Raw genomic sequence first — 27,150 nt, forward strand, 5'->3', positions numbered from 1 at the left:
AGTGACCAAATGTCGATTTGGAAATCGAATATTTGCTGAGAATCAGTGAAAGTAGAGATTGGGAATAGAGTGATTTTACTGACTTGGGAATCAATGGAAATGTGAATAGAGTGATCAATTTGGGAATCAGTGGAAAGGCTGAGTTAATTGAATAAGAATCGATTTGCAATCGCTAGAAATATAAGTTTAATCGATAGAATTTCGGATAAAACCAACTATTCCCACGGCTTCATGACTATTTTTATATGAATTTTTATTTAATTTTCATATATATGTAATAATAATTAAATATACATTATTTTTCATTATTTTATCAATTTTATAGTTTATTTTTGTTTTTCCTTGTCGTCAGTTTTCGCTTTCATCTATCCGCGCTTTGTTTTTGTTTCGTTTATGTCATAATTACTCAACGGCTTACTGCATGTTTTACTGTTTTTTTTAACCGTTTGAAATTGCTGTCGTTTGTGGCGACAGTAATGGGTAGCTCATTGCTTCTAAGCTACTAATCTTCCCAGTTCTGGTTCATTCCTGTCTGACTGTGACTTCCTGTTGCTGGGTTAACGCACTGATTTCATCTCCTTTATCGAGTGTGGGAGTGATCCGAATAATGAAAAAATGACACATTTGTCATCTCTGCATGTAACATGTCTGTACGTGTGTGAATGTGTGAGTGTAGATGTATATTGCATTAAATTTGTTCACGTTTTGCTTCAAAATGGTACCATTTTAAGTATAACGTTCTCGTTAAGCCAATGCGTTTTCAAATGTTCGGTTTTGAAAGTTTTTTTTAGGGTATATCGCTTAAGAGGCAGGAGCAACTACATTTGCATTGTTGTTTTACGTCTCATAGAAATACTATGTATTTTTCGGGGAGGTTCTACAAAGAAGCAGCATCAAATGATGCGGCCATGTGTCCTCTACTAGAACATGGTTTGCTTCCTGTGCTACTGAGGTGGTGAATCATATTTCTACTGACTTTTAGAATAATTTTGGAGTCCGTGCAAACGAATTACATCCGATTTGTTTTACTATTCGTCAGTGCAATTGTGTTATATTTTGGCAAGAAAAATGCTACAAACACAGTTTCAGGGTTCCATAAATGAAATACATGTTTGATGCTCATAACTCAGAGGAAACGAGAGTTGCTCAGAGCCCATCCGTAGTAAATTTAAAAATGAATTTTGTACAATGAATGGAGGTTAACACTGTGGGATGAGTTCTTACTGTGCTGATTCCTCGAAAAGATGAAAATCGTCGTATTAAAAATAGTTTCCACAACTAGCATTATTGATGCATTTGAATCGAAATTCGGAGTCAAACGACAAATTTCCAAACCAATGATTACAACCAAGCCCGCTTTCGTCGATCGAATAGAAACTACGATATCTTATCAGTTTTATCTGTCCGTTTAAAGCCGTTGCTGCCGTATAAATCCAGACATAGATATCCATTGAAATCGAGTAAAGAATAGTGACATTATTTTACATACAGCGAATGTGTCGAAATACAAATAACCAGTTTTTTATGTTTGTGTTCCTACGACGTATATGTGTGTGGAGGTCTTTATGTTTGTGTGTACGAAGTCGATCATTAGCTAATAGAAGAAAAAAAGTTGTTAATGTTTTACTAGGGTTTCCCTTTTTAGCAGGCCAAACGTTGGTGAATTCGAGTTTTTGATGTATTCTATAATTGATTTTATGTTATGTCTGTTTACTATAATGTTTACTTTGATATCACTATTCCTACAGCGCGCGGCAATGCATTTACAGCATAGATTTTCATTTACAGATAAAATAAAACGACGGTGAAGATGACGGATATCAGCTTCTTATTAATTTGTTCGTTTCTCTGATTGTTATATTTGATAGAAAGAAATTCGAATGTGCACGAATGAATGAGGATCGAAAGTCGTACTGCTTCAACATCCGTAATAGATTTACGCTACACTGTGGCGTACAGGAATAAAAGTAAAACTTGCGAATCAGAAAGAAAAAAACTATCACAAATGGTTCTCAAAATAGAACGTATGGTGTTTACCCTTGATAAGGATAAATGTTAACTGGGTGTTATGAGTTGGGGGCGAATGTGTTGAAAAGTCTATTCCTTGATGAGGATCATGCACTAATTACGTGAGGATTGAAAGGGCGAGTGGGGTGCAACCTTTTTGTTGCTAGTGTATGGCCCCGAACTTCTCTGGCCCGTTACGTTTAACTCTGGTTATGGGCCCGATAGTACTCTCAGTTACCATAGGTGAATTATAATGTCTCATCCATCCTTTCTACCATAAAGTTGTTAAACGGCTCGTTCTACATATAATAAAAAAATAATAGCAGACTTTACTTTACTTAGAGTATGATAAATAGCACTTTTCGACACTTCTGATTCGCAAGAATGTCCTCATGATTGTGTACAATCTATAGTTTAGCCAAAATGTGACGTCGATCCTTGTTAACGCACCAATCGTGCAGCATACAGCTATTTCTCATTTTATCAAATATTGGCTTGATTACGTGCGTGTTTCCGCCAATCGGAAGTAGGTAGGTTATTAGTTAAATTTATTAATAATTGTGTTTAACCTTGCTTCGTAGTTTCGATTTCTTGCACTTAGCCACACGTTCTAGCTACAACAAGCCTGCCTGTGCTTTCCTTTGCGGAAATACGATGACCTCGCCTACACTCAAGCGCCTTCGCCTGTCTCCGAAAGCACAAAATATCCTTTTGCTGCGCCGCAGCCCGTGCTTCATTTTTATGTAATGTGTATGTTTTGCTAGACTTTTTTATCGATCCCTTTACACATCACGACCCCCCGCGTTCTCGTAAAGAAAATAATATTAATAATAAAAATAATAATAAAGACCTTAAACAATCTACTGCGTTTTCAGTTCCTTACCGATACTATACGACACTATTTTACTCCAGTCGATTTTCGTTCTTGTCACGGGCAGCTGCCTCCGCAGAGCCTTGAACGTCGTGTCGGACATCGTCTGGTAGTTCTCCGATATTGCCGTCTGGTAGTCGTGTTCGCTCTCCTCAACCAGTCGCATGATCTCCTTGGCGGTGGCGGCTTCATTTGTGACGATCACCGATTCGCGGAACTCCTTCGACGACACCAGCTGCACGTTGCCGTCCTCGTAGTAGTGCACCTGCAGTTTGAGCATGCCCTTGAGTTCCGCCGTGCCGCCGCCAGACGCGGGAAAGCTTATCGACCACACCGAGCGCCACCGGCCGTTCCAGAAGTTTTTCGGCTGAAACTGGTGGTCCTCGATGCACACGTGCAGGCTGATCTGTCCGTTACTGGTGCGGCCGTACACCGAGCAGGATCCGTTGCGGTAGTGGTTGGCACAGTACGTGAGCGTTTCGATGTCCAGCATGGCGCGCCACGGTTCCGAGATGTGATCGCTCTCGTGGTTTTGCAGGTCGAGGGCCTCTTTGCGCAGGTGGTCGAATTTGAAGCTCTGTTTTGTTCGGGGATCCAAGTATCGACCACCACCTGGAAGAATCGGTAAGAGAATGCAAATATTAGAATTTCTGTTCATATGTATAATAACAAAGGAATTTGGAAATTAAGTACTATTACTAATATGGAATTCCGCTAATACACGACGGCGCGCAATAGAAGTATGTATATAAGAAGTACAGGGGTTAGACAAAAAGGTTAAGATAAGCAAAATTTTGTCGAAGTTCAAATCAGCATAACTTTACGTAGAATGATCCGATTTCGATGAAACCGGGACCTTCGGACGCGGAAGCACTTCTAGTATATTGTCCCCATGCAAAACAGATTGGCCCTTAGCTACCGGAGATGTTCCGGGTTGTCCGAGGATATGTTAAAAATGCATTTTTTCTTCTGCTTGTCGTTTTATCCGATTTTCTGAAAATTCGTTTGTTATACGCAAAGATATGGCCATTTTCGTAAAATCGGTATGGGATTGGCCATACACCCTGAACAAATGTCACTTTCGCAGAGCACCCGGAACCTGTGATATATTGGCCAGAGAGTCTTACAGTCACCATATGTATCTTTAATAAAGATCCTATATTCATCATCTTGGGAAAACATGAATTTTGACACCAATATATGCATACTTCCAGTCGATGCCAAAACCGGCCCCTCCTGGAAGGCCCTTGGAACCTGCTATAAGGGTGGCAGTAAACACTATCATTCTGGATATGTTTCTGTAATCATCGTCTCGCAAAGCCATGACCATAGATACCCATATTTGCATTATTCTGATCTGTTATCATTTCATCATGTTCCCGAAACCGTGTTTACGGAAATGGCCATATCTCTGCGTAGTTTTGATGGATTCTCGATCTACAGCCACCATTGGCCGGCATATTAGTTCTAGTTTTTGGAGAAAGCATAAAACATGATTAAAGTATACGTCACATAAAATGACAAGCAGTGGAAAAATGCATTTTGAACATACCTTCGAAAAACCCGGAACATCTACGGTGGCCAAGGACCAATCTTAGGTTTTGCAGGGAGGCAGTATACTAGAAAAGCGTCCGGTTCTGATGGTCCTGATTTTATCAAAATCGGATTATTGTACGCAAAGTTATGATGATGTGAATTTCGACATAATTTTACCTATTTCAACCTTTTTGTCTAACCCCTGCATGTATGTATAGGACCGTTTATAAGAAATAGGTTACTCCCGTATTTAAAACAAGTTCAAGTGACAACTGGTAGTTATTAGTGGGAATGGGTGACCTCCATTTCTAACGAAAACCACCAAAGTAGATCCCTGCCCTCTACTAAAGCTGATCCTGCAACAGGACGAATGCGAACTATCAGTGCAATAACTTGCTAATGAGAGCAACCACTGGCGCAGTGTCAACATGTCGTTTTGCGACTGAACTCCGCCAGACGTACACGCTTCTGGATTGAAAAAGAACGGGTGTGGACTTGAGACATTGATCAGTGATCGGCGCCTGATTGTTCGACCTTCATAAGTTTTCCCATTGAATGTCATTCACATTTTTGCCTTTCTCGTACAACAAAGTTGTACCGAAAGGCTATCATTTCACTCCAAAACCGAACTTTTTATATAAGTCTCGGAGACCCATAGTGTTATATACCATTCGACTCAGCTCGACGAGCTGAACAAATGTCTGTCTGTCCGTGTGTATGTATGTGTGTATGTGTGTGTGTGTATGTGTGTGCACAAAAGCTAAGAAAAACATTAGACAACTTTTCATATAGTAATCCTTAACCGATTTCCTCGCAACAAGTTTCATTCGACAGGGGGCAAAGGCTAGTTGATCACTATTGAATTTTAAAACGATCGACCGTTGCGTTTAAAAGTTATAAAGAAAATGGTACATCGAACCATATTCACCATATAAGGTTGGTGTCTTGGCTAAATGCGAGAAAGGCAATATCACTACTCGGTGAATTAAGTTGGGTTTTTATTCCGGCATTCGCACAAAGTAATCAGCCCAGTGAAGTCTGTTCTATTTTGGTCGATTACATTTCAAGCATAATTTTTCATAAGGACGTATGTAACAAAAGTAAACAAAACGAGGTTTTGAATACAACATGATAATCACACGCGACTTTATATAATACACATCGATTTTAGATCTTAAAATTATTTTGTTCAATCTTTTTACGAATCGACGTATGTTGAAAATTTTTAATATCTATTTTTGAAGTCTCACTGTTACATACATCGCTTTAACATATGGAAACCTATGTAACATAAAAGCAAAACAAAACAAAAATGCAGTTGCGTCAATCGTGCACTATGGAAAACCGACCAATGTACAGCGACGTATGTACAGCATTCCAGCGTATGTATAATTTTATCGTTTTTCGCAGGGAATTTGAATGAATTTAGCTAATTCTCGCGTAACATTTGAAAAGGGCCTACAGCCAAAACGTAAATACTGAGAAAATGCCGTTCGAAAAAAATGCATCACAATTTCTATTCCTATTTCCCAGGTTTATGATATTTTAAGCAGCATAAACTCCTAAAAGCACATAATCAGCACTATTGCACATGCATGCAAACATGCAAAAATGTGTCGAAATCGTTGAAATAAAAGTTTAAGTCTATTTTAATTTTTTTCTCCGGGATAGGCCCTCTTGATAAGTCATTCTGCATTTGCTTGTCATTCATAGACCCTTTGTTTATGGCATTTTTCGAAAGTAAACACGGGATAAGGCTTTTCGGGAGGGGAAATTTTCTCTCTCCGAGGTCGGGCCGATGACGGTTCGGAAAAAAATCTCGTTATCGGCCCGAAGTTTGGAGGAGGCTTATCCCAGACAGAAAAAAACGAGTGGCTTGGCCGTTTTTTAGGGTGGACCTTCAAATATTTTGAAAATAACACATTGTAGGCCCAATTAAAAATTATTTTTTTCTAAGTAATTTAATTGAAGATGCGGAACATTTTTATACTATTAGTAGCTATTAGAGGATGCTATCGAAGGGTGTTAAAATTGAATTTGTTTACTTTTCATTGTAGGCCCTAATCAATTGTTAAGCGAGAATTATGATATGAAGCACGCTTATTACGTGCCATGTATTGATGCACGCCAGCCAAAAAAATATTGAAAAAAGATTTAGGTTTAAAACAGTTTTTGAAAAAGTTTTGCCAACTTTCTGCAAGGAATCCTCATAATTGTTACATACGTCGTAATGAAAAATTATGCTTGATTTAATATCTTCTTCTTATTTTTCTTCAATGGCTCTACATTTCAACTGGAATTTGGCCTGCTTTGCAACTTAGTATTCTATTACAATTTCCTCAGCTATTAATTGAAAGCTTTTCTATGTCCGCCATTGCATGAGTATGTTTCTTGTGTGGCAAGTACAATGGATACACTATGCCCAGGGTGTCGAGAATGTTTTCCACCCAAAAACACCCTAGACCGGACTAAGAATCGAACTCGCCATCTCTGGATTGGCAATCCTACACCTTTGCTCGCAAGACTACTGGAGACCCCTACATTTAATATGCAGCACGTGATTAATGCTTCTGCGTTATATTTGTGCGCATGTGTGGTGATAATAACAAATCCTTGATAACTTCCGGGAGTACAATTTGCAGACACATCATCTGTTTATTAATTTCTAAGCAGCATACGAATCAGTGAAATGAAACAAATATGGCAAATTGTGCTAGAACATGATTTTCTGACAAAACTGATAGGGCAGAATCGTGTAACATCAAACGAATCGAAACCAAGTGAAGTGACATCATTTGCAACCTTAGAAGGATTGAAGCAGGGCGATGCACTCTCGAACTAAATGTGCAATAAAGCGCTCCAGGTAGCATTTAGGAGAGCTGGTGTGCGAAGCGGTCGCTCCCAGGCTTTGCGGACGATATCGATATTATCGGGTCGGGATTGATCATCGTGCCGTATATTACACAATCCTTCTCAAGAGGATTTGGTGCCTTTCAAGAGGGGGCAGCGAGGATTGGACTCACGATCAATACCAGCAAAACGAAGAACATGATCGCTGGCAATCAACGTGGGTTCATTAGTGGTGGTGCTGGATGGTGAAAAATTTGAAGTTGTAGAAAAATGTGTGTACCTTGAAACTCTAGGGACGTACGATGATGTTACGCGTGAAGTGAAATGGCGTATTGCAGCTGCGTATAGTTAAGCCCTTCATAACCAACAAAGGTTCATAACCAGCTCAAGTACGGAGAACGTCTACGAACGAAGACGAAATTTGTGCTGCATAGTACTCTGATTCTTCAGATGGCGTTAGACGTCCACGGGAGGCTGATCGAAGAGCTTTCGGAGTTATGGAGCGTAAGATGCTGCGGACAATACTCGGCGTTAAATAGGATAACAGGGCTACGAAATGGTGAGTTGACATGTGGGAAGGGGCGACAAACATAGCCCTTGTCCTTACAAGTTGCAATTATCACGCTTCCACGGGTCTGCCGATGACAATCGACCGCCAGTTAAGGGTTGCATACTCGGCAGGTAGGGTAGCCTGTGCGCCTGCCATGGATGTGGTGGGGTTTGATAGTGGGCTCTGTTGAAGTTCTATAAAAAGCTGCACGTATCCGCAAAAGCAGGCCCTATTAAAGCGACCGTGTGCCGCTAAAAGCGCACTAGCCTAGTCCTTGAGTGGAGGCGGTCCAAAACAGCGTCTGACCCGTAGCATGCGGCTGAACAAGAAATGCGGTGTCACGTCAGCTATTCTTGCGATGGCCCATCATTTGGCACTTGGTATCGCAGCCCTGATAAAGCGGCATACCGAAAAACTAACAATCAATTCTCTACCGCTTCTACCTTCTAATCAGGAGGTCGTGGGTTCAATTCCAGGCTCGTCCCTTTCCTACTTTCACGCAGAAAAAACTACGTTAAAACAAACATATTCTAGGTAAATCCAAACAATAATTCAGTTTGTTCTGGCATCAAAAATAAATATGTTTGGATCAAACATATTGTTGCATTTAAAGCGAACGAAAACTTTTTATTAATCAAATGTGCGTTTCAAGTTGTTTCAACCAGCTAAATGTTTGAAGCAAACATGGATATTATTGTTTTGGTTCGGCCATTCATAATATTTTCTTATCAATTCTACCAATTTTCATATTCTGGTAGCATTTGACTACCAGATTTCACAATTCTAATCGTTCATATTTGATTTACTTACCTTTCTGTACCTGAAAAACATCCTTATCATCAATTTGGAAGCAAGAAAACATATTATTCCACGCTTGCTCCTGCTTCTCTGTTGACCTCCGATCGGATCCGATCCGAACTCGAGTTTTTGTTTACTTTTGCAAGAGCGAGCGAGGGGTTGCCCACTAGTGTTCGTATAAAACAAACAGGGATTTAATTTGGTTTTAAAAATAAATATGTTTGATTCAAACATTTTACCATTTTGGAAGTAAACATGTATATTTTTGAAGCAAAGGGGCTGTCCACAAACCACGTAGACCGAAATTTCACTTTTTCAAACCCCCTCCCCCTCAGTAGACTTTCATAGACTTTTCCGAAACCCCTCCCCCCACCTTGAAGTCTACGTAGACTTTTCCAAATTTTACAAAACATCATATGAGATTGGAAAAATATGAAAAACAACGAGGTTTTAAACAATTCAGCTATTCAATTTCCATGTAAACATTACAACAAAATTAGAATTGCAAACATAACAAAAATCAAACTGAACAAAATCCAACAAAACAAAAATCAAATTGAATCCTCTGTCCATAACTCCTGAAATCAAATCTCAAAGCCAATTAATTTAATTACTGTTGAATTCAATTCCTCCTAGAGGTGTGCACTGATAAAATCCTTCACGCATCCGACCTATAATTCTCACCGCCGCACAGTGGCTAAAATCGGGTTTCTAGCGCGTTTATCTAATAGTTCCTTCATTATGCAATTGGCATAATGGTGTCTTTTTATCAGTAAGTTTCTTTGCTTCGCTTCTTTGGACATATTCAGCTTACTGATCAATCCCCTCAAAAGTGAGATTTTTTTTTCTTTTTCACAAGATATAAGGTTTGACTCTTCATAAAAGTTGTATATAACTAAAAAGCAAAAGTTCTCCTGGAAAACTTTGTCGAAGACACCAAGTTCGTAGTTCCTTTATTTTTGGAGATTTTTTACGTTTTATGCTGACAACCTCTTAAAATGGGGGTTTAATCATATCTTTTTCATTTTCATTTTACATTTTCCGCATGTTCTAAAAAGTTTTAGATAATTTTGAAATACGCCGTTGGGTGGCTATTGTGACTTAAAAACTTGAAAAATAAAAGTTATACTTAACAGTTTTATTGGATTTTTTAGTCATATTTGATTTAACTGCTACTTGACACCGGGCAAATCGTGGCAGTCAATCTCATATGCATAACAAAGTACAAGTAATGAACTTAAAGTTAATACCTTAACTGTAGAGTTGTCAGCGAATGTAAGGAATGTTTCATCAAAAACCATTTCCTACTATGTGAGGTAGAAATCAATCACTCCTCACAAGGAGTTGATGAACCAATGCACCATGCGCCTCCATGCTTATACATCGAACATGTTCAAAACTTGTTGGCATAAAAAGCAATAAATCTCCGAAAGTAATGAAATAACGAACTTGGTGTCTTCGACAAAGTTTTTCAGGAGAACTTTTGCTACAACTCTCGCGAAGACATATACTTTCCATGTTGTAAAGTGGAAAAAAAATCAGAAAAAATATTTTAAGCTCTTTTTGGTCGAGTCAAGTACGAGACACTGAAGACGACCACACAGTTGTGGTCGAAATACGTATCTGCAAAGATATCGAAATAATTGGTGGAATTAAATGGAGTGACTTAACTCGTCTTAGACGGAAAAACAAATTTTTTCATCACACTTTTAAAGGGATTGATCATAAGGCTGAATACCTCCAAAGAGGCGCATCGACTTACTGATAAAATGTCTCAAGGACGCCATTACGCTAAATCACATAATAAAGGTACTATTAAATAAACGCGCTAAACACGATTTTAGTCACTGTACGCCTGTTAAAAATTGTGAAAACCAAAGAATTTTCAGAATTTAGAAAAATTTGGAGTTGCACATGATAAAAAAAACGAAAAATCTTTTTAAAAAATCAAACTAGTGACCTCCGCAGAAAGCTGCTGTATAAATCGTTAAAAAAAAATGAAAATAGAAAAGTCTACGTAGACTTTTGGTATACCCCCACGTCCCCCCTCGTAGACTATCTCAGACTTTTTCGAAACCCCTCCCCCCCTCTCAAGAGTCTACGTGGTTTATGGACAGCCCCAAATGGATGAAATTTGTATCCGTGTTGTATTTCTATCTTAGTCCTTTCTGTGTTTCACGTTATACCAAAACGATTCCTACTGTTATAACCATCCACACAATCCCAAAACCTCCCGTGGCACTTATGAGAGGTCGTAGAGTTCCCTGCATCTTTCCTAAGTAGGTGTCCAACAAACCATCCTTTCCCTTCCTCAGCATTTGCAAGGACGTGGCCAGATCTCGACTATTGGAGAGTACATTTCTTCCATCTAAGAGTTAGTGATTAGTCTGAAATCAATATCTGTGGTAACGGATGAAAGTAATGCTACTCTCGTACATTGGTCTTGGCTTGTACCACCTACGAATTTGTGCGAACTGCTAAATGCTAATGCTAATACCGAAAAACTAACAATGAATTCTGAACAATGTAATCAAAAATATAGGATTGAACAATCGGCAAAGGACACGGCAATGATTAACGGAAACTGATTGGAAACTCAGTACTTGGGACGTTAGGATTCTGTTGGAACCTGCATATGTTGTCCTCCAGGTTGCAGCACTTCACTGCCGTAATCTGAAAAAGTGACGTATACGCCATTTTCCAAAAATGGTGTTAGCGAGTAGTTAACTCATCGAGCTCTTTAACAGAAAAATGGAGAACATGCATGTTGTAATTGGCGCTTACTTCACTTTCTCATATTACGGCAGTTCAGGAGATCCGATGATGGGGAACAGTAGAACGGGAATTCCACGCAGTTGTCCAACGTCACCGATTCTAGGCGTGAGAAAACCATGCGGCTGAACATACAGTGACTGCTATTATAGTAATTGCTATAAATTTCATGACCAGTTGTGTGTTCGTCGCTCGCGGCTTAATTTCGTCGGTTTTACCCTGTTAAGTTCACATAGTCTTATTATACGGCATCAATTTAAAAAAAGACCCAATAAAAAGCTTCCCTTATATTTTTGGCGGTTTAACGTTTAACAAATGTGTCGTGTTGATATCTGAATTCTTTCAGTTAGAGTTATGTCTGGTGTTACAAGTTTTAGTTGTCCAGGAAGGAAACCCTTACAAATCCTCAGTCCTAAATGATCAGTCTATTCGTCATTACAGTCTGCTGTTAAGGACTGATTCAAACAGTTTTTATAAAAAGTCTCTTTCAATGTTGTATACAGTGTGGTAGTGTTTCAAAGTAGTTTTCCCATCAGTAGCGTTTAAGTCATGTTCCCATCAAACAAAAGAAGCTCTAAAAGTTTGTTCAAAATCTTAATTTTCAATCGCGAGTCAGTCTCAATCATGTTGAATGATACAGGAATTGCGATACATCTTAATAAATTTGAAATGCTGACTATATTTCAAGTAACCACCCGTAATGAAAACGTATTTTGAAACTAAGATATCGTTTTACATTTTGATGAATCAATAATCGCCCAAAGTTTGAAAATTATTTAGTGAAGTCGAAACTGAATCGAAAGGCCAAAATGGGCCACAGTTCAGAACCGCTCACCAAACAATAAAAAAACTGCAATTTCAACATTTGACAAAACAAATACTCGACGCGTTTCTGCTAAATTGAAATGTTAGCTGGTTTAAATTACTTTCTTCACTACTACCTAATAGTGTAATTGTACTCGGACGCAATCAAACTAATCTAGTTATTATCTAACGTTAATGTGTTCTGTACTAGGGGAAGTGCACCGGTTTTGGCCAACTTAGTGCCTAATTTGGCCAACCATGGAAAATACATATTTTTCCAAAATAATCGATCAGTTGAAAGCAGCATTGAACCGTGAGGAGAGGAATGTATCTTTTGTTGGAACTAATAAAACCCTCGCGAATGGCTTTATTTTTGGAGTTATTTGCAAAATTGGCCAAATTAGGAACATGGCCAAAACCGGTACAGTTCCCCTAATAATACTAGCAATGTGTACACAGGATTTTATTTTTACACGATTTTTTTTCGCTCGTGTTTTTTATCGTGTGACTTCAATTTACCACCAAACTCTTCGCAACATGTTTCAAAAAATCCAGGATAAATCAAAGAAAAATCACATGATAATTGATATGCGTTAAACATTTAGGATGAGTGGAAAATTGAGAAAATATAAATCGTGTAAAAACAGAATCCAGTGTACTATAAAAGAACAAATTATTTCACAATTTTAACAATATGCAGAAACTTGATTGATCAATGTTGACCCCATCATCCGTGGACAGGGGCCTTGTTGCGAGTTGACTTTGTCCCAATATTTACAAAGAGAGGACAAAGTTGTTGTCATTGGCAATGTTGTGGTTATACATTGACTGTTCAGCCATAAGGATGACGATTCTCAAAAAGGTCATGAAGGTCTTATAGGCTATTTAGATTACGCCGTTTATGATAATATATATGATAAAGAGTAACTTGATGCCAATCCCCAAACATTCAATTTTCTTTCTGATATTTGACACGATAATTATCTTAATGGCGTCATCTGAATAGGATATTTCACTAATTACATGAGGACTTAGAGCTTAGATGTTTATATTGTCTCAGGCTTCATACAAAACAAGGAAGGGAAGAAGGGATTAAAAAAACCGACAAGTTCCTTACGTAATTGGAATTATAACTCAACCAATAGCGCTTCAGTTTTTAAACTATAGGAAACCATTATTTTAGAATTCTTCTAGCCACATTGGTTTGTGAATGATAAATTATAAGCAATCGATATACTTACTTTACCACTTTCAGAGTGTCCATTAAAAATCTATTTTCAGATTCCCGGTTTTTTCCCGGTCGGAGGAACTGATACTAAAATATCATATTAGCGAATCTAAACAAAAAATAAGCTAATACTTTTGTTTGTTTTATTAGAGGAAGAACTAGGAAGCTCTTAGGCCCGTTTGTCACATGCGGAATCAAATGAATTGAAATCCACAATAATTTCTTGTGAATTCTAATTCTAGAACAGAGAATTTCCAAAGATGAGCCAGTCTAGGGCTGCAACAGAAAAAAAGGAGAAGAACAAATTCTTCGTGGAGGAACTTTGTCTTAGACTTTGCTCTCAATTCCTCAAGATAGGATCAATCTCAAATAATCTTCTAAAAATAATTCTAGGATCCCTTGCAACTGCTTCAGAATTTTATTGATGATGTTCTTTAACTCTCTAAGACCCAAATTTTTATTTTCACTGCTCAAAAACACTTTCTTAAATCGATCGTATCTTTTAAATATGTATTGTTTTCAAGATTATTTATTCATGCCGATTTCCCACCACATTCAAAGTTTTAAAATTTTCATCCTACATTGCAATATTCAGAATTTTCAAAGTTATGATAGAGGAAGTGTACCGATTTTGGGCAACTTAGTCCCTCCTTAGCCGTGCGGTAAAACGCGCGGTTACAAAGCAAGACCATGCTGAGGGTGGCTGGGTTCAATTCCCGGTGCCGGTCTAGGCAATTTTCGGATTGGAAATTGTCTCGACTTCCCTGGGCATTAGGTATCATCGTGTTAGCCTCATGATATACGAATGCAAAAATGGTAACTTGGCTAAGAAACCTCGCAGTTAATAACTGTGGAAGTGCTTAATGAACACTAAGCTGCGAGGCGGCTCTGTCCCAGTGTGGGGATGTAATGCCAATAAGAAGTCCCTAATTTGGCAAACCCTGAAAAATACATAATTACCAAAAAAAAAAATATCGATCAGTTTCAACAGCTGAGAAAGATAAATGATATAATAGAGCTAATAAAACCCTCGAAAATTGATTTACTTTTGGTGGTATGTGAGAAACTGGCAAAATTAGGAACATGGCCAAAACTGGTACAGTTACCCCACTTATTCTTTATTTTGTATGTAAAAATTTAGATAAATATGTTGCATTAATAAAAACTCTCATTGTTGCATTAATAAAAACTCGCTTCCTGATCAAAAACTATGAAAAAAGAGCCGTCGAATGACTGGTTTTGTGCTAAAACTAAAATGTCCCCTTCCACCAGTTCCCTAGGACCAATCTGTAGGTCGTGGAAGCGGTCAGAGCCGTCAATGGTTCATTTCATATTCATTCTTCGCTTCCTGATTGAAACCCATGAAACGTCGAATGACTGGTTTTGGTGCTAAAACTTAAATGTCCCCATTCACAGGTTCCCCAGGGGCATCCCAGCGACTCCTTGATTCGTTATTCAATTGGTTTTTCATTCTTGACACATTAGAAGCCTTCTGAAATAAAATCATAGTGGACGATCTATCAAAAAGCGAGATTCAAATAAATTTGTGGCCTGACCCCTTTGATAAGTATCGATCGGAACCGATTATAAAGAAATGGCCATATCTTACTAGATTCTGGTCCGATTTCAAATCCCAATATATGGTTCTAATCGGCAAGAGCCCTACTTAATTTGCGATTACTAATATTATTTAATCTTTGACCACAACTTATACTAATATCCACCTCAAACTTACTGCCTACCTCTGAAAAGGAATATCTCCGGAATCCGGTGGCCATAGTCGGTTCCATGGACATACCGGGAAACTGCATTAATTTTCTAGTTCAGGCGTGCCTGAATTGTCAAAATCGGATGATAACTAACATAGTTTCAACACATCTAATTTTACCCAAAATTTGCCTATCCTACTTATTTTGTCCATTCCCTGTAGTTCACCTTAAAAAAAACTGTTTCAACTCGCCCCGGTGTACCTTAGGTAGGTAAACAGGAGAATAGCATCTGTCGGCATCGCGTGAAACACGAGTTATACCAGGTGTTTAAGGGATGGATATTGTAAAGCTAATACAACACGACAGACTGGGGTGGGCTAGACATGTTGTTCGTATTCCGGAAGAGCATCAAGCAAAGATAATATTTAATAGAGAATCCGGAAGAGGCCGTAGAGCGACTAAAAGCAATTGAAACAGGATCGAGTTTCGTGGAGCAGTGTACTCCATTCGGTGTCAGCTCATCGAGGAGGAGCTGTAACCCATCTTAAGAATCAAGTAAGTATGTGGTTACCGACATTATAAAGCGTATTTACCCTGACGCCAATTATTATATTATAATTGGCGGAGTCTGAATAGGCTACTACGTACGCTTAATACTATAACAAACAGAAAGAATGAGATAGAAGAATCAATGTCTAGCTTATCGACCAATGCGTAGAGTCCTTAACACGTACATATTCATTATCGTTCTGGATTTCTGATGACCGACAAAAATAAAATGAGATCACTATCGGCTATTCGGATGTAATACAGTGTTGCAACAACAGGCGATACATTGCTCGCCATCCAATCATTCCAATTCTATTCGGTTCTGTTCTCGCCATCCAATCATTCCAATTATAAAAATAATAAATATGCTACCTTTCAGCAGCCGCAACTTCTCGTCTGGGAAGTAGGCAAGGAAGTAAGATGATGACTCATCCTGGACCTTGATTATAGGCAGGAAACTCATATTATTTGATGCATAATGCTTGCATTATTACCCAAGCTAATGGCTCACAAGTGGTTGATGCATATTAGGTATGGTAAACTAAGGGGGAAAGTGGATACACACGATCCCATTCTGATTTTTCCAAATTAGGATTATTTTTATTTGAGTTAATAATACGTAAGTTCAGTGATAAATGTATCGGATGTAGATAATCTATTCTCACAACACATGTTTGCCTTTTTCGTACACCAAGTAGACATGGCTATATGTTCGCTCCGAAAACGAACTTTTATGCAGAGCAGATTCATGATGTTATATACCAATCGACGAACTGTGATGATGTCTGTCTGTGTATGTATGTTTGTGCGACAAAAACCCACTTGTGCTTAATATAAGTAGAGTTCAAGTGAGTGAGCTTACAAACAAATATGGTAACTGTTCCGGATGTTCATGTTACAGCTCCCATGTTTGGCCTAAAATAAAAAAGCAGTTTGATTTGTTGCTTATTTTAGTGATTTTCCCAACAGTAAGAACACGTTGGCAAAAAGAACCGATGAAATATGAGATGGAAGGAACAGTTCCCTTACTCTTCATACAAATTCTTAGTACAAATCACAAGATTTAAATCCCAGTTAAATGGAAATATTTTTAAGGTACCTCTTGCGGTTATTTGTACCACACCCACTCGCAAGCTACACACAGCTGAAGTCAACAATAAACAATTTACTTTGAGGAATGACTCATAAAGAGGTGTTAATGAAAAATATACAATTTCCAACCACTTATCACGTGACAATCAACCGGCGTAGCCAGCCAGTAAGTGTCGTTACCTCCCGTTAGTCATGTTGCTGTAGTATCAGAGCGAAGACAGCAAACGGACACACACCAAACGGGTGGTGAGACAAGCTTTCACTTTCAAATGTGTGCGCTGGGTCTCTTACGTCACCGGTTCGCGAATAGCAATTCCGAGAAATTATTTAGTTCGAAACCACACGCATGCAGCGCAGAGCAGAGGCGCGAACTCAATCCGGCAACCACCGACCGACGATCGCGCGCCGCGATGACGCCGGCCATCGGCAGCTCGTTTGTTATCCACATATTTCAATGATAGATGTGTGTTTCCGTTGGATTAAACTTGAGAAAATTCATGTGGAATTAAGGCACACAGGCAGCAAGCTTATCTTATCTATTCCGTAGATTTCGGAGCAAATGTTCGTCCTTCTAAACATAAACCCCATAGAAGCGTGTTACCCTTGCAGGATTTTAAACAACAGAATTCTTTTTGGAACATTATAATTCAACTTACTCGCAGTCCCAAAATCATTCAAGGTTACTAGGTTACTAGGTAGGTTAAAAGTGCACACATGTATTTTTAATTCATTTGATAAAATTTTAACTTGAAGAAAGGAACATAATGCGCTGAACCCTACGCATTGCTTATTATCTCTGAAAACTGTTATCGCCGTTGTTTCGTTATTCAGGCGATTACTAATATCTCAGCATCGACTCATAGGGAAACGTGGCAAATTACCCGAACCAAATTGCTACACGCGCTGCGGACTTTACCTTCAGATAGCTCTCCGCAGTCCGCACTAGTTCCGAACAGCCCAGCATCTTTACGCAGTGCTGGTTTCGTCCTCATACCTCAAACGCAAAGCTGCCAAAACAATATCACTGACAAGTGGTAAGCCACACACTTCGGTTGCCTGCCAAAAATGTTTCCGATTCACGCGGGCTCTCTGCTGGAAACAACTCCATAAAAGGCAATAACATACCAACAAGCAACATGCTGTGTAGCGAAGGTAGGCAGCACTAACCTAACGCACATGCATACCATACCATCATCATCGACCGAAACCGGCCACTTATCTACTCGTTCGAAGTGAGAGACCGAGCCATTCTGTTCAATTCAAATCAATGGGCATTGCTTCATTTGTAACTTTGCTGGTCTTTGCTGTAGGGAAATCCACGGCAATTGTAGTCAACTTCGGCGGTAGATAACGGAATAAAACGTACCGGATGATGCGGAGGGAAAAGGGTCTCTCTTATCGCAGCAATGTCTTGAACTTTGTTTCGTTTGGTTGCAGTTGGTTCTGTTGCTTATCAAATTTCCTCGAATGCGCTGATATCGGAGCAAATGTAAACTGGATTGTGGCCATGTGTGTTTACTATGAACGCAAAATATTTGTTTAGGTAGATGAATTCACAAATATTGTATCGATTGCTTCTACTGCGCCGTAACATTGAAAAGGTCCGATGGAGTCATACGAGTACTTGTCTTTAAACCAACGTTTTTGATATTTACGGCCATATATGGATTCATTTACTGATTTTGCATGTAAATCTAGGCCGATGCTGGCTGTAGAAAGTGTCGTTGTTTGCGATGTAACCATCTGTAGCCAACAATAATTGTTGAATATTGCTAGCATGGGGTTCAAATCACAGATTATTTTATTATCAGTAAAAAGGGCGCGTGATGAATCATGAAAAATATTTTATTTGTGAATGGAAAGGAAGGTATGTCGTTATTCATCAATATATGCTCTAGTCAATTGACAGTAATTCCATCCATCGCGAATTCCAATGCAGGAATCACTCATTCACTTCCTCAGCTGACAATCGTAAATGAAAGCTTCCAATCAACCACAGCGAGACAACAACGCAGGAGTAAATAACTCGAAAATAGGCCAACCCCATAAAACGCTAAACAAAGCAGCATTCCTATGTATGTCGCCGTGCCGTGGCTTTTCTCACTTTATCCGAAGACCACTTGATAATGTGGTCTTCGCTTTATCGTAACACGTCTATGTCGCCTTCAGCACACACGGCACACGTCTACAGATAGTGTTGTTGTCTGCTTGCTGGGTGCCGATGATCCTCGTACACTTTCCGTCATCTAATCCGTTCGTGTTTGGTAATTTGATTGCGGTTATGCAGAAACCGTATATGCATATGGACAGATACGTCAATGCACACAAACAAGCATCTGAGCCCGATGACGGGACCCGTTCGTTGCCGTTTGTTCGATTCTGTTTCGGTCGAGTGGTTGGTTCTAACAGCACTCTGCTAAGATATGGATCCGCTGAGACTTGTGAGATGCTCAGTTGATACTTTAGACAAGTGTCACCGTAAAAATAAAAATACACTCCTCCAACACAGATATAGAGACTATTTTGTTCTTTTTGTTCTGCGAAAGTAGTTCCCAACTGTGGATGTGATTTATTTTTAGTACTAATATATTTAAAAATGTCCTACACACCCAGGTTTTTTACACGGTTTGGTTTTAGTCGTTTAAGACCTTCAGCGTTAATAAAACAATGAGTTAACCCCACGAAAAAAATCACAAAAAATCAAGGAAAATTCAGGTGGTATTTAAAAAGCTGTGAAAGTTCGAGAAATTAATGAATTCCAACCGTGTAAAAAAACATGGGTGTATTATGGAAGTTTAGAAAGTAAAAATCTACGCGAAGACAATGATCATAGCAATACGGTTTTCAATCTACCAACATTGCCAACGGACACGAATAGGACATGGAACGTTTTAACCCTAGCCCAGCAGGGTATATTGCTCCGCATGAAGCTCGAGATCCTATAGGACTGGGATGCCTATTCATATGTGTAAACAAAATTCCCTTATTTTTCCAGGTGCTTTATATTGATTTCCAGGTAAAAACAAACGTGACATAAATAGACTTTTACAGCGAAATAACACTGGTCGACAGTAAATTTGTATTCGCGATGCTCATGTGTTGCATTTGTAATTCTCGACCTCTAAAATCGACTGGTTACTGGCGTTTTTCGTTTGTTTGGAAAAATTCCGCTATTATTTAATCACAAAGTAGGAAGGGGATCGTCGCTTTAACGGCGTGAGAAGGTGACCTTGTATCCTAATTGATATGAATTCCAGAACAATTCGAAAATCCTAGAACGTCTGGATTAAACTAATTTGGACTGCACATAACACGCAAGAACTCTAGGAACTTGTTTGAACATACTTGGTTGATTTTGGTTTGAAACTAGGCGTAGTTGATCTTGTAGACTAATTGATCTAAATTCCAGAACAGTTTGGAGAGCCTAGAACATCTATACAAACTAATATGGACTGCATAAAAAACACAACGGCTTTAGGGTTTTGCTGGGGCAAGCTGGGTTGTATTTCGTTGTGACGTTCGTCTTAATCGGTAAAATTTACTCATATTGAATTCGGTAAATCGATATTTTCTCTTCCCTCTTCGAATCATAACAAGCCATGAAAACAAAATTATCGCAAACTGACTCGGATGGGCGGTCCCCACCAAGGGGGTTTGATAATACACGTTTTTCTCGCTCATTTTATGTTGGGAACCACATTTTTTTGCACAGCTGTGTAAAACAAGTGTAAATGCATCATCAGAACCGGTGCCCCCCGCAATTAGGGCTTATTAAAATCAATTTATCATGAGTTGAAGCTCCCCGAATCAGTTCATTATCGTAACAGCTACCGAAAAACCTCTCTCACGGTATGCTACCTATCGATAGTGTACACAGACATGATAAGTGAGAGATTTTCTCATTCTCCTTTGGATTTAAACCCTGAACTAGCAAACTACAGGAAACTAGATGAAGTGGATAAGGCAACGGTGTAAAAAATGTGAAAATTGCTTAGAAGACGCCCGGGCACGCCCCGGGAACCTGCTGTTTGAACTCGTTTATCGACATGTTAAACAAGAACATGTAGGTCCCACCTTGAAATTAGGATCAAGTTTCCCATAATACAAGTTCCATACAAATGTTTGCACACTTGTTCAGTTATTTAATAAAATGGATGAGATGAAATTTACGTAAAAAGTTTAGTTACAAGATGAGTCATCGCACAAATGAACCATGCGTCTCCATATGCTTTTATGCTTATATGCCGTTGAACAATCCCCACCTATCGTTTCCCCTAAGAGGCCCATTTTTGCCTGAAAAAGACTCATTTAGATATCGCAATAACTTAGATTACCGTAATAACTTAGTATTTTAACTTATCTGAACATGCAATCAAGCAAATATGCAAATGACTTAACGTCGTTAAAGCGATGATATCCTTCCTACTTTGTGACCGAATAATATCGGAATGTTTCCAAACAAACGAAAAACGCCAGTCGCGAGGTCGCGAACTAAAATTCAACACAGGAGCATCGCGAATACAAACTTTTTTTTCTGATTTTGTCGTCCAGTGTAATTAATTCAAACAAGTAAATATTGTGAAAAAAGTGTTTCAACTGGTGGCCTCACAACATTTTGTCTCGTGAATTACTTTTAGAAATTCTTTAAGACATGCTTCCAGGAATTCAATCGAGAAATTACTTCAGCTGCTCAATCAAAAATTTCTTTAGGAATTCCAGGTATTCCTTCGAAAAATTTCTACGAAAAATCTTCCGAAAATGAATTCAGAAATTCCTTCAAGTCTTTTGTTACTAACCTTCCTTTTGAAAACGAAAATAAAAATGTTTTTAGCTGTAACTTTTTTGTCTTTCAACATTTTTTCCTAACATTAGCGAAATTTATTCAAGTTCCAGGAGTTCATAGATTTCTAGGATTGACCACTTGGTTCAGGAGTTATTCCGAATTTAAAATGGGTGTTTGCTTTTTGGCCATTTCTCAGAACGCATACTTCTCTTTTTTTTTTTTTTTTTATGAAGGTTTGCTGGCGGGACTCTGAATAGAGTAGAAACCTCTGCACCAGGCCTTTGATGATACCGTTGCATAATTCCTTTCGAAGCAGTTTGCCAGCCGTACACGGAACATGTCGTCCAAGAAGACGCTGTTGCAACTGAATCAGAGGGAATTACGTTCATAAATAGTCAGACAGGTCTCATGCTAACTAACATCGTAATAGTTTTGAGTCATTTTAGTCATTTTCTTGTCAGAGTCAAATTATTTTGTCAGTTTTATGCTATTTAGACGTCTATTGTCATTGTATGCGCTCAAAATCGACTGAAGCAGTTTATTTCGACTCACATGGAACATGTTGCACAATGCTTCATCGTAGAAACTGAGTCGGATTTTTTTTATCAAATATAAGAAAGTGTTCAATCCGCGATTTATAAAAATGGCATGGTTATAACTATTGAAGCAGTTTTCCAGCCGTACAAGGATCATGTCGTCCATTAAGACACTGTTGAACTGGCTCAAAAGACATTACATTTACAACTCTAATAGATACTCTCTCCCATTATCTCATTCCTAATCACATACATTTTTTTTAATCTTTCGTTTATTTTGGAGGCTCAATTGACGAATCATATATATTGATCTGTACGATGTCATTCTTGTCTTTATGGTCAGAAGGTATGAAGTATGCGTTTCTTGAATTACTTTGTTTGCCTAAGTTATTGGTTCATCCTGTGTCAATACTATCAAACGCAATGTAAGTTATGTCTTGTAAAAAAATGGAAACTGTTCGTGCATTTAGTCTTTTTTATTGTTATTCCTTTGTCAATGTATTACTATTATTATGTTCTAATAAGTAGCTTTATAGTTTCCAAACTAACTGTCATTATCTATCATGTACTAATGATCAGTTATGAGTCAGCTATAGGATTCACTTTTCGGTGGCAAAGTAAAGCTTCATCACGCCTATTCCCTACTATTAGTAAAAGTTATCGTGAATGAAGCCGTCATAAGATTGTTCATATACCATCATTATAATGTGTGGTATTTCTACTATTGCTGTTCAAAGTGAGGCATAACAAAATGAAACTGGCGCCACGTTCCTAGTTTTGAAAAAAACTTCTACTCAGTGAATCCAGCAGTCAATTCCCTACGAATGTCTTGAATACTTTGTTTTTTTAATAAATACCTAGCTAGCTAAATGTAAGCGTGGCTACGACTCATCGTCACAGGGAACGCATCAGAAAAGTATTGCCGAAAAGAAGAGAACTCACATCATTGTCACTGATGAAAAAGGCCTCTGCATGACTGCACTACCATTCAAGGCTCCAAGACACGATGTCCGTTGGATTACATGCATATGCCGTAAATTAGTGCGTCAATGCCCGATATGTAACGCGGCACCAAACAAAAATAGTCAACATGTGATACCACCACGACAGGATATGTCTTTGGTTGCCATATCAGTGCTAATGGCGTAAGCCGACCCACCGCGGCAAGGTAACATATCCGAGGGGAAGGTTAAAATGGGTGTTTGCTTTTTGGCCATTTCTCAGAACGCATACTTCTCAAATGTTTATTTTAGATACATGTACATGTTTTAGATACATGTATTTTGATTGGAAACGACGCATAAACTAAGCCAAATTTGATCAGGAATTAGATCGGTTCGAAATATGGCCGAAATATGGTTCGGATTCTGCACGTTCCGCCGGAACCTGTTACGGAAATAGGCGGATACCTTCATACAGCATATCAAACTTCATGATTTCAAAAGTTATGAAATACTGTGGTAGTTTTGTTCTTCTTGAACCGCATTTGAGTTTATTGAAACAGGAAAACCGATTTACCGATTAGAGTAAAGCGGGGTAAGTTTGCGCACGGGGTAAGAGTGCGCACTAGAGTTCTCTGACAACATGACATAGTGTTGGCATCTTTAGACCACCATTGACGTTATTTTACAATGTTATGAAAACTCATATGTGAATATGTACGTTACGTGAAAGATATTGATTTGGAAAATGTATTGGAGGTAACCACTTTCCCTTCGATGGGCTTCGAACCCATGACCCTACAGTACGCTAGACTGGTGCTTTAACCAACTAAGCTACGAAGGACCTCCGTCGGCCTTCGCAACCTAGCAACTACTGAACGAGCTCGAGATTCCCAAATTGGACGCATAGTCAAATCACTCGCAATCCATTTCTCAAGCCATCACTTCCACATGAGTATTTAGACTGCCGCGTGAGTATTTAGAATGTCTGGCGGCTATACTGCCTTTATACGCATAACTGTCCCATGTATAGGGGAACAGGTGGTAAAATGAACACGTTAAGGAAACGCGTTGAATTCAATTATAAAACAAGGATAATTCGCCAGTTTTACCACTTGGCCCAACAATTTAACTCATATTCTTATTGCACTGAACAATGTTTTCGCTAATAAACATTGTTTTATAAAGTTTTTCTTCGAAATAAAAAAAACACCGAAATTTCGCATGTTAAAAAATAGTGCGGGTAAAATGAACACTACCTGGTGGTAAAATGAACATCGCTTCTAAAACCCTTTTGAAACATTTAATTATCTTTTTTTAACTCTAGCACTGTATATACAACTAATTGAGATTACGAGAACCTTTTGAAAAATCTGGTATATCTTTTGAAAAGCTCTTAATTATCAATATAATAAAAAGAAGGAAAAAAGTTTTAAAATATCAGTTATTTTAAAATTAAATCACCATATTCAAAGTTTTATCTTGGTTATTTGATATGGTTTGTTTCTTCAACTTCCGCTTCACAAATGCATAACTTTTATCATACATTTGTGAAAGTTTGATACAAGTGTTCATTTCACCCCCATACATGCAATGTGATGAAAAACTCTTCGTATAACGATGCAAACCTATAATTTGACTATTTACCCCTGCAACATCTTTGTAAAGGTTGTCCTATTTGCCGCTGTAGTTTGCACAGGTTTGGACCAATGTTATGATGAACTTATTAAGAATTAAAGCTTGCGGAAAAATAGTTGAAAATTACATCAGACCCAATGTTTACGGCATCGTTTGATATTTTGGATAGTAATAGGTATTCGTTCGGTCTCAAAACCAAAATATTAGCTTAGGTGCCTTATTTTATTTCAAAGAAAACGTGTGCATGGTTAACATACGCCTAAATAGTGTTTTAATATAAATATAGCCAACTGTTCATTTTACCACCGCTTCCCCTATAGGAAATCCCAGCAAACATGGGACAAATATGCGTATGACGGCAGTATACACATTCTTCATCAGCAACTGTACTGATCAAGTGAGGTTGTGTAAGCTATTTACCAGTCAGTCGTCAAGCTCAGACCCGACCGCATTGCGTAGGCAAGAGCACGCAACTCAGGTTCAGTTCAATCAAAGTTAATTGCCTATTTCCGGGGATTAAACCACCCGACTTGGACGTTAATTTACAATTTACAATTATGAAAACTCATATGTGGCCAGACACGGGGCAAGTGTGCGCATTTGATTTTCTGCATAAAACTCTCTTCCTCTCAAATTCAAATAGAATGTATTAAAAATGTAATAAGAAGTTTCGAAGACAATAACATAGGGTACATACAATGTCAGACAAAACTATAAGACCAGAGGCCGTTTTTTATACAAAATGACCAACTTTGGAGGGCTGTATCTCGGCTTGTAGTTGGCCAAAAAGTAGGACAAAAAATAGGACCAAAGTGGTGATGGTGGTAATTTTTCAGGGTCATGACGTGAGAATTGATTCATGACCACCGGCCCAATGATAATTGATTGATAATTGACATAGTAAATGAGTTTATTGTCTTGTTTCTTAGTTTTGAAGATCCTGGAGGTAATCCTATTTTTTGTCCTTTCAGTCTGTAAGTCCGTGGTCCGAAAAATGTGTATCATCGGCTGAGGCAAATTCCCCCGGGCAACCAAAATTTCAGCTCGATTGGCGAACTACAAACCGAGATACAGTACTCCAACGTTGGTCATTTTGTATAAAAAACGGCCTCTGGTCTTATAGTTTTGTCCGACACTGTATGCAATGCAAACAGTGACGTCACTATTTTCGTTGCATAAGAACAGCAGGGGAATGAATGAGATAACTAGTGGCACGCAGCGCTGATCTACGCCATCTTAGTAAAGTCTTACTCTCTGGTACAAAACTACCATAGAATGCCATAACTTTTGAAATCATGGAGTTTGATGTTTCGTAGATGGGGGAAGGGGTAATACGAAGAGCAGGGATTGACACGAGTGGTACAATTTTCAATAAGCAACTTTGAGAAGATGGAGGAAGCCTACATCAAATTGAAGAGGGAAGCCAAGCGGATCGGACTAGTCATCAACACGTCGAAGACGAAATACATTATAGGAAGAGGTTCAAGAGAAGACAATGTGAGCCACCCACCGCGAGTTTGCATCGGTGGTAACGAAATCGAGGTGGTAGAAGAATTTGTGTACTTGGGTTCACTGGTGACTGCCGAAAATGATACTAGCAGAGAAATTCGGAGACGCATAGTGGCTGAAAACCGTACGTACTTTGGACTCCGCAAGACGCTCCGATCGAATAGAGTTCGCCGCCGTACCAAACTGACAATCTATAAAACGCTCATTAGACCGGTAGTCCTCTACGGACACGAGACCTGGACGATGCTCGTGGAGGACCAACGCGCACTTGGAGTTTTCGAAAGGAAAGTGCTGCGTACCATCTATTGTGGGGTGCAGATGGCGGACGGTACGTGTAGGAGGCGAATGAACCACGAGTTGCATCAGCTGTTGGGAGAACCATCCAGCGTTCACACCGCGAAAATCGGACGACTGCGGTGAGTCGGGCACGTAGCCAGAATGTCGGACAGTAACCCGGTGAAAATGGTTCTCGACAACGATCCGACGGGCACGAGAAGGCGAGGTGCGCAGCGGGCAAGGTGGATCGATCAGGTGGAAGATGACTTGCGGACCCTCCGTAGACTGCGTGGTTGGCGACGTGTAGCCATGGACCGAGCCGAATGGAGAAGACTCTTATATACCGCACAGGCCACTTCGGCCTTAGTCTGAATAAATAAATAATGTTTTGCATTTGTAGTCCTCGACCTCAAAAATCAACTGATTACCGGCGTTTTTCATTTGATTGGGAAAATTCTGAGATTATTTGGTCACAAAGTAGGAAGCGGTCGTCCCTTTAACCCTTTCAGGCCCGCGAGGTCATACAGGGGTTAGACAAAAAGGTTGAGATAGGTAAAAATAAGTCGAAATTCAAATCAGCATAACTTTGTGTATAATAATCCGATTTTGATAAAAACCAAGACCATCAGAAGCGGACACTCTTCTAGTATACTGTCCTTCTGCAAAACCTGAGATTGGTCTTTTGCCACCGGAAATGTTCC

At 38.9% G+C, this 27,150-nt stretch overlaps 1 protein-coding gene across 1 annotated transcript in view; it reads right to left on the minus strand.

Annotated features, from left to right (window-relative positions):
* Positions 1-228: 228 nt before the first annotated feature.
* Positions 229-27,150, minus strand: part of LOC134210737 (F-actin-capping protein subunit alpha) — a 38,731-nt gene continuing 11,809 nt past the window's right edge. Inside the window, exon 3 of the mRNA XM_062686976.1 lies at positions 229-3,490. Coding sequence (XP_062542960.1) covers positions 2,868-3,490 — 623 coding nt within the window. The 3' untranslated portion in view covers positions 229-2,867. The remainder of the gene's footprint in view (positions 3,491-27,150) is intronic.

Source organism: Armigeres subalbatus, chromosome 2 (genome assembly GCF_024139115.2).
Source record: "Armigeres subalbatus isolate Guangzhou_Male chromosome 2, GZ_Asu_2, whole genome shotgun sequence".
Lineage (NCBI taxonomy): Eukaryota > Metazoa > Arthropoda > Insecta > Diptera > Culicidae > Armigeres > Armigeres subalbatus.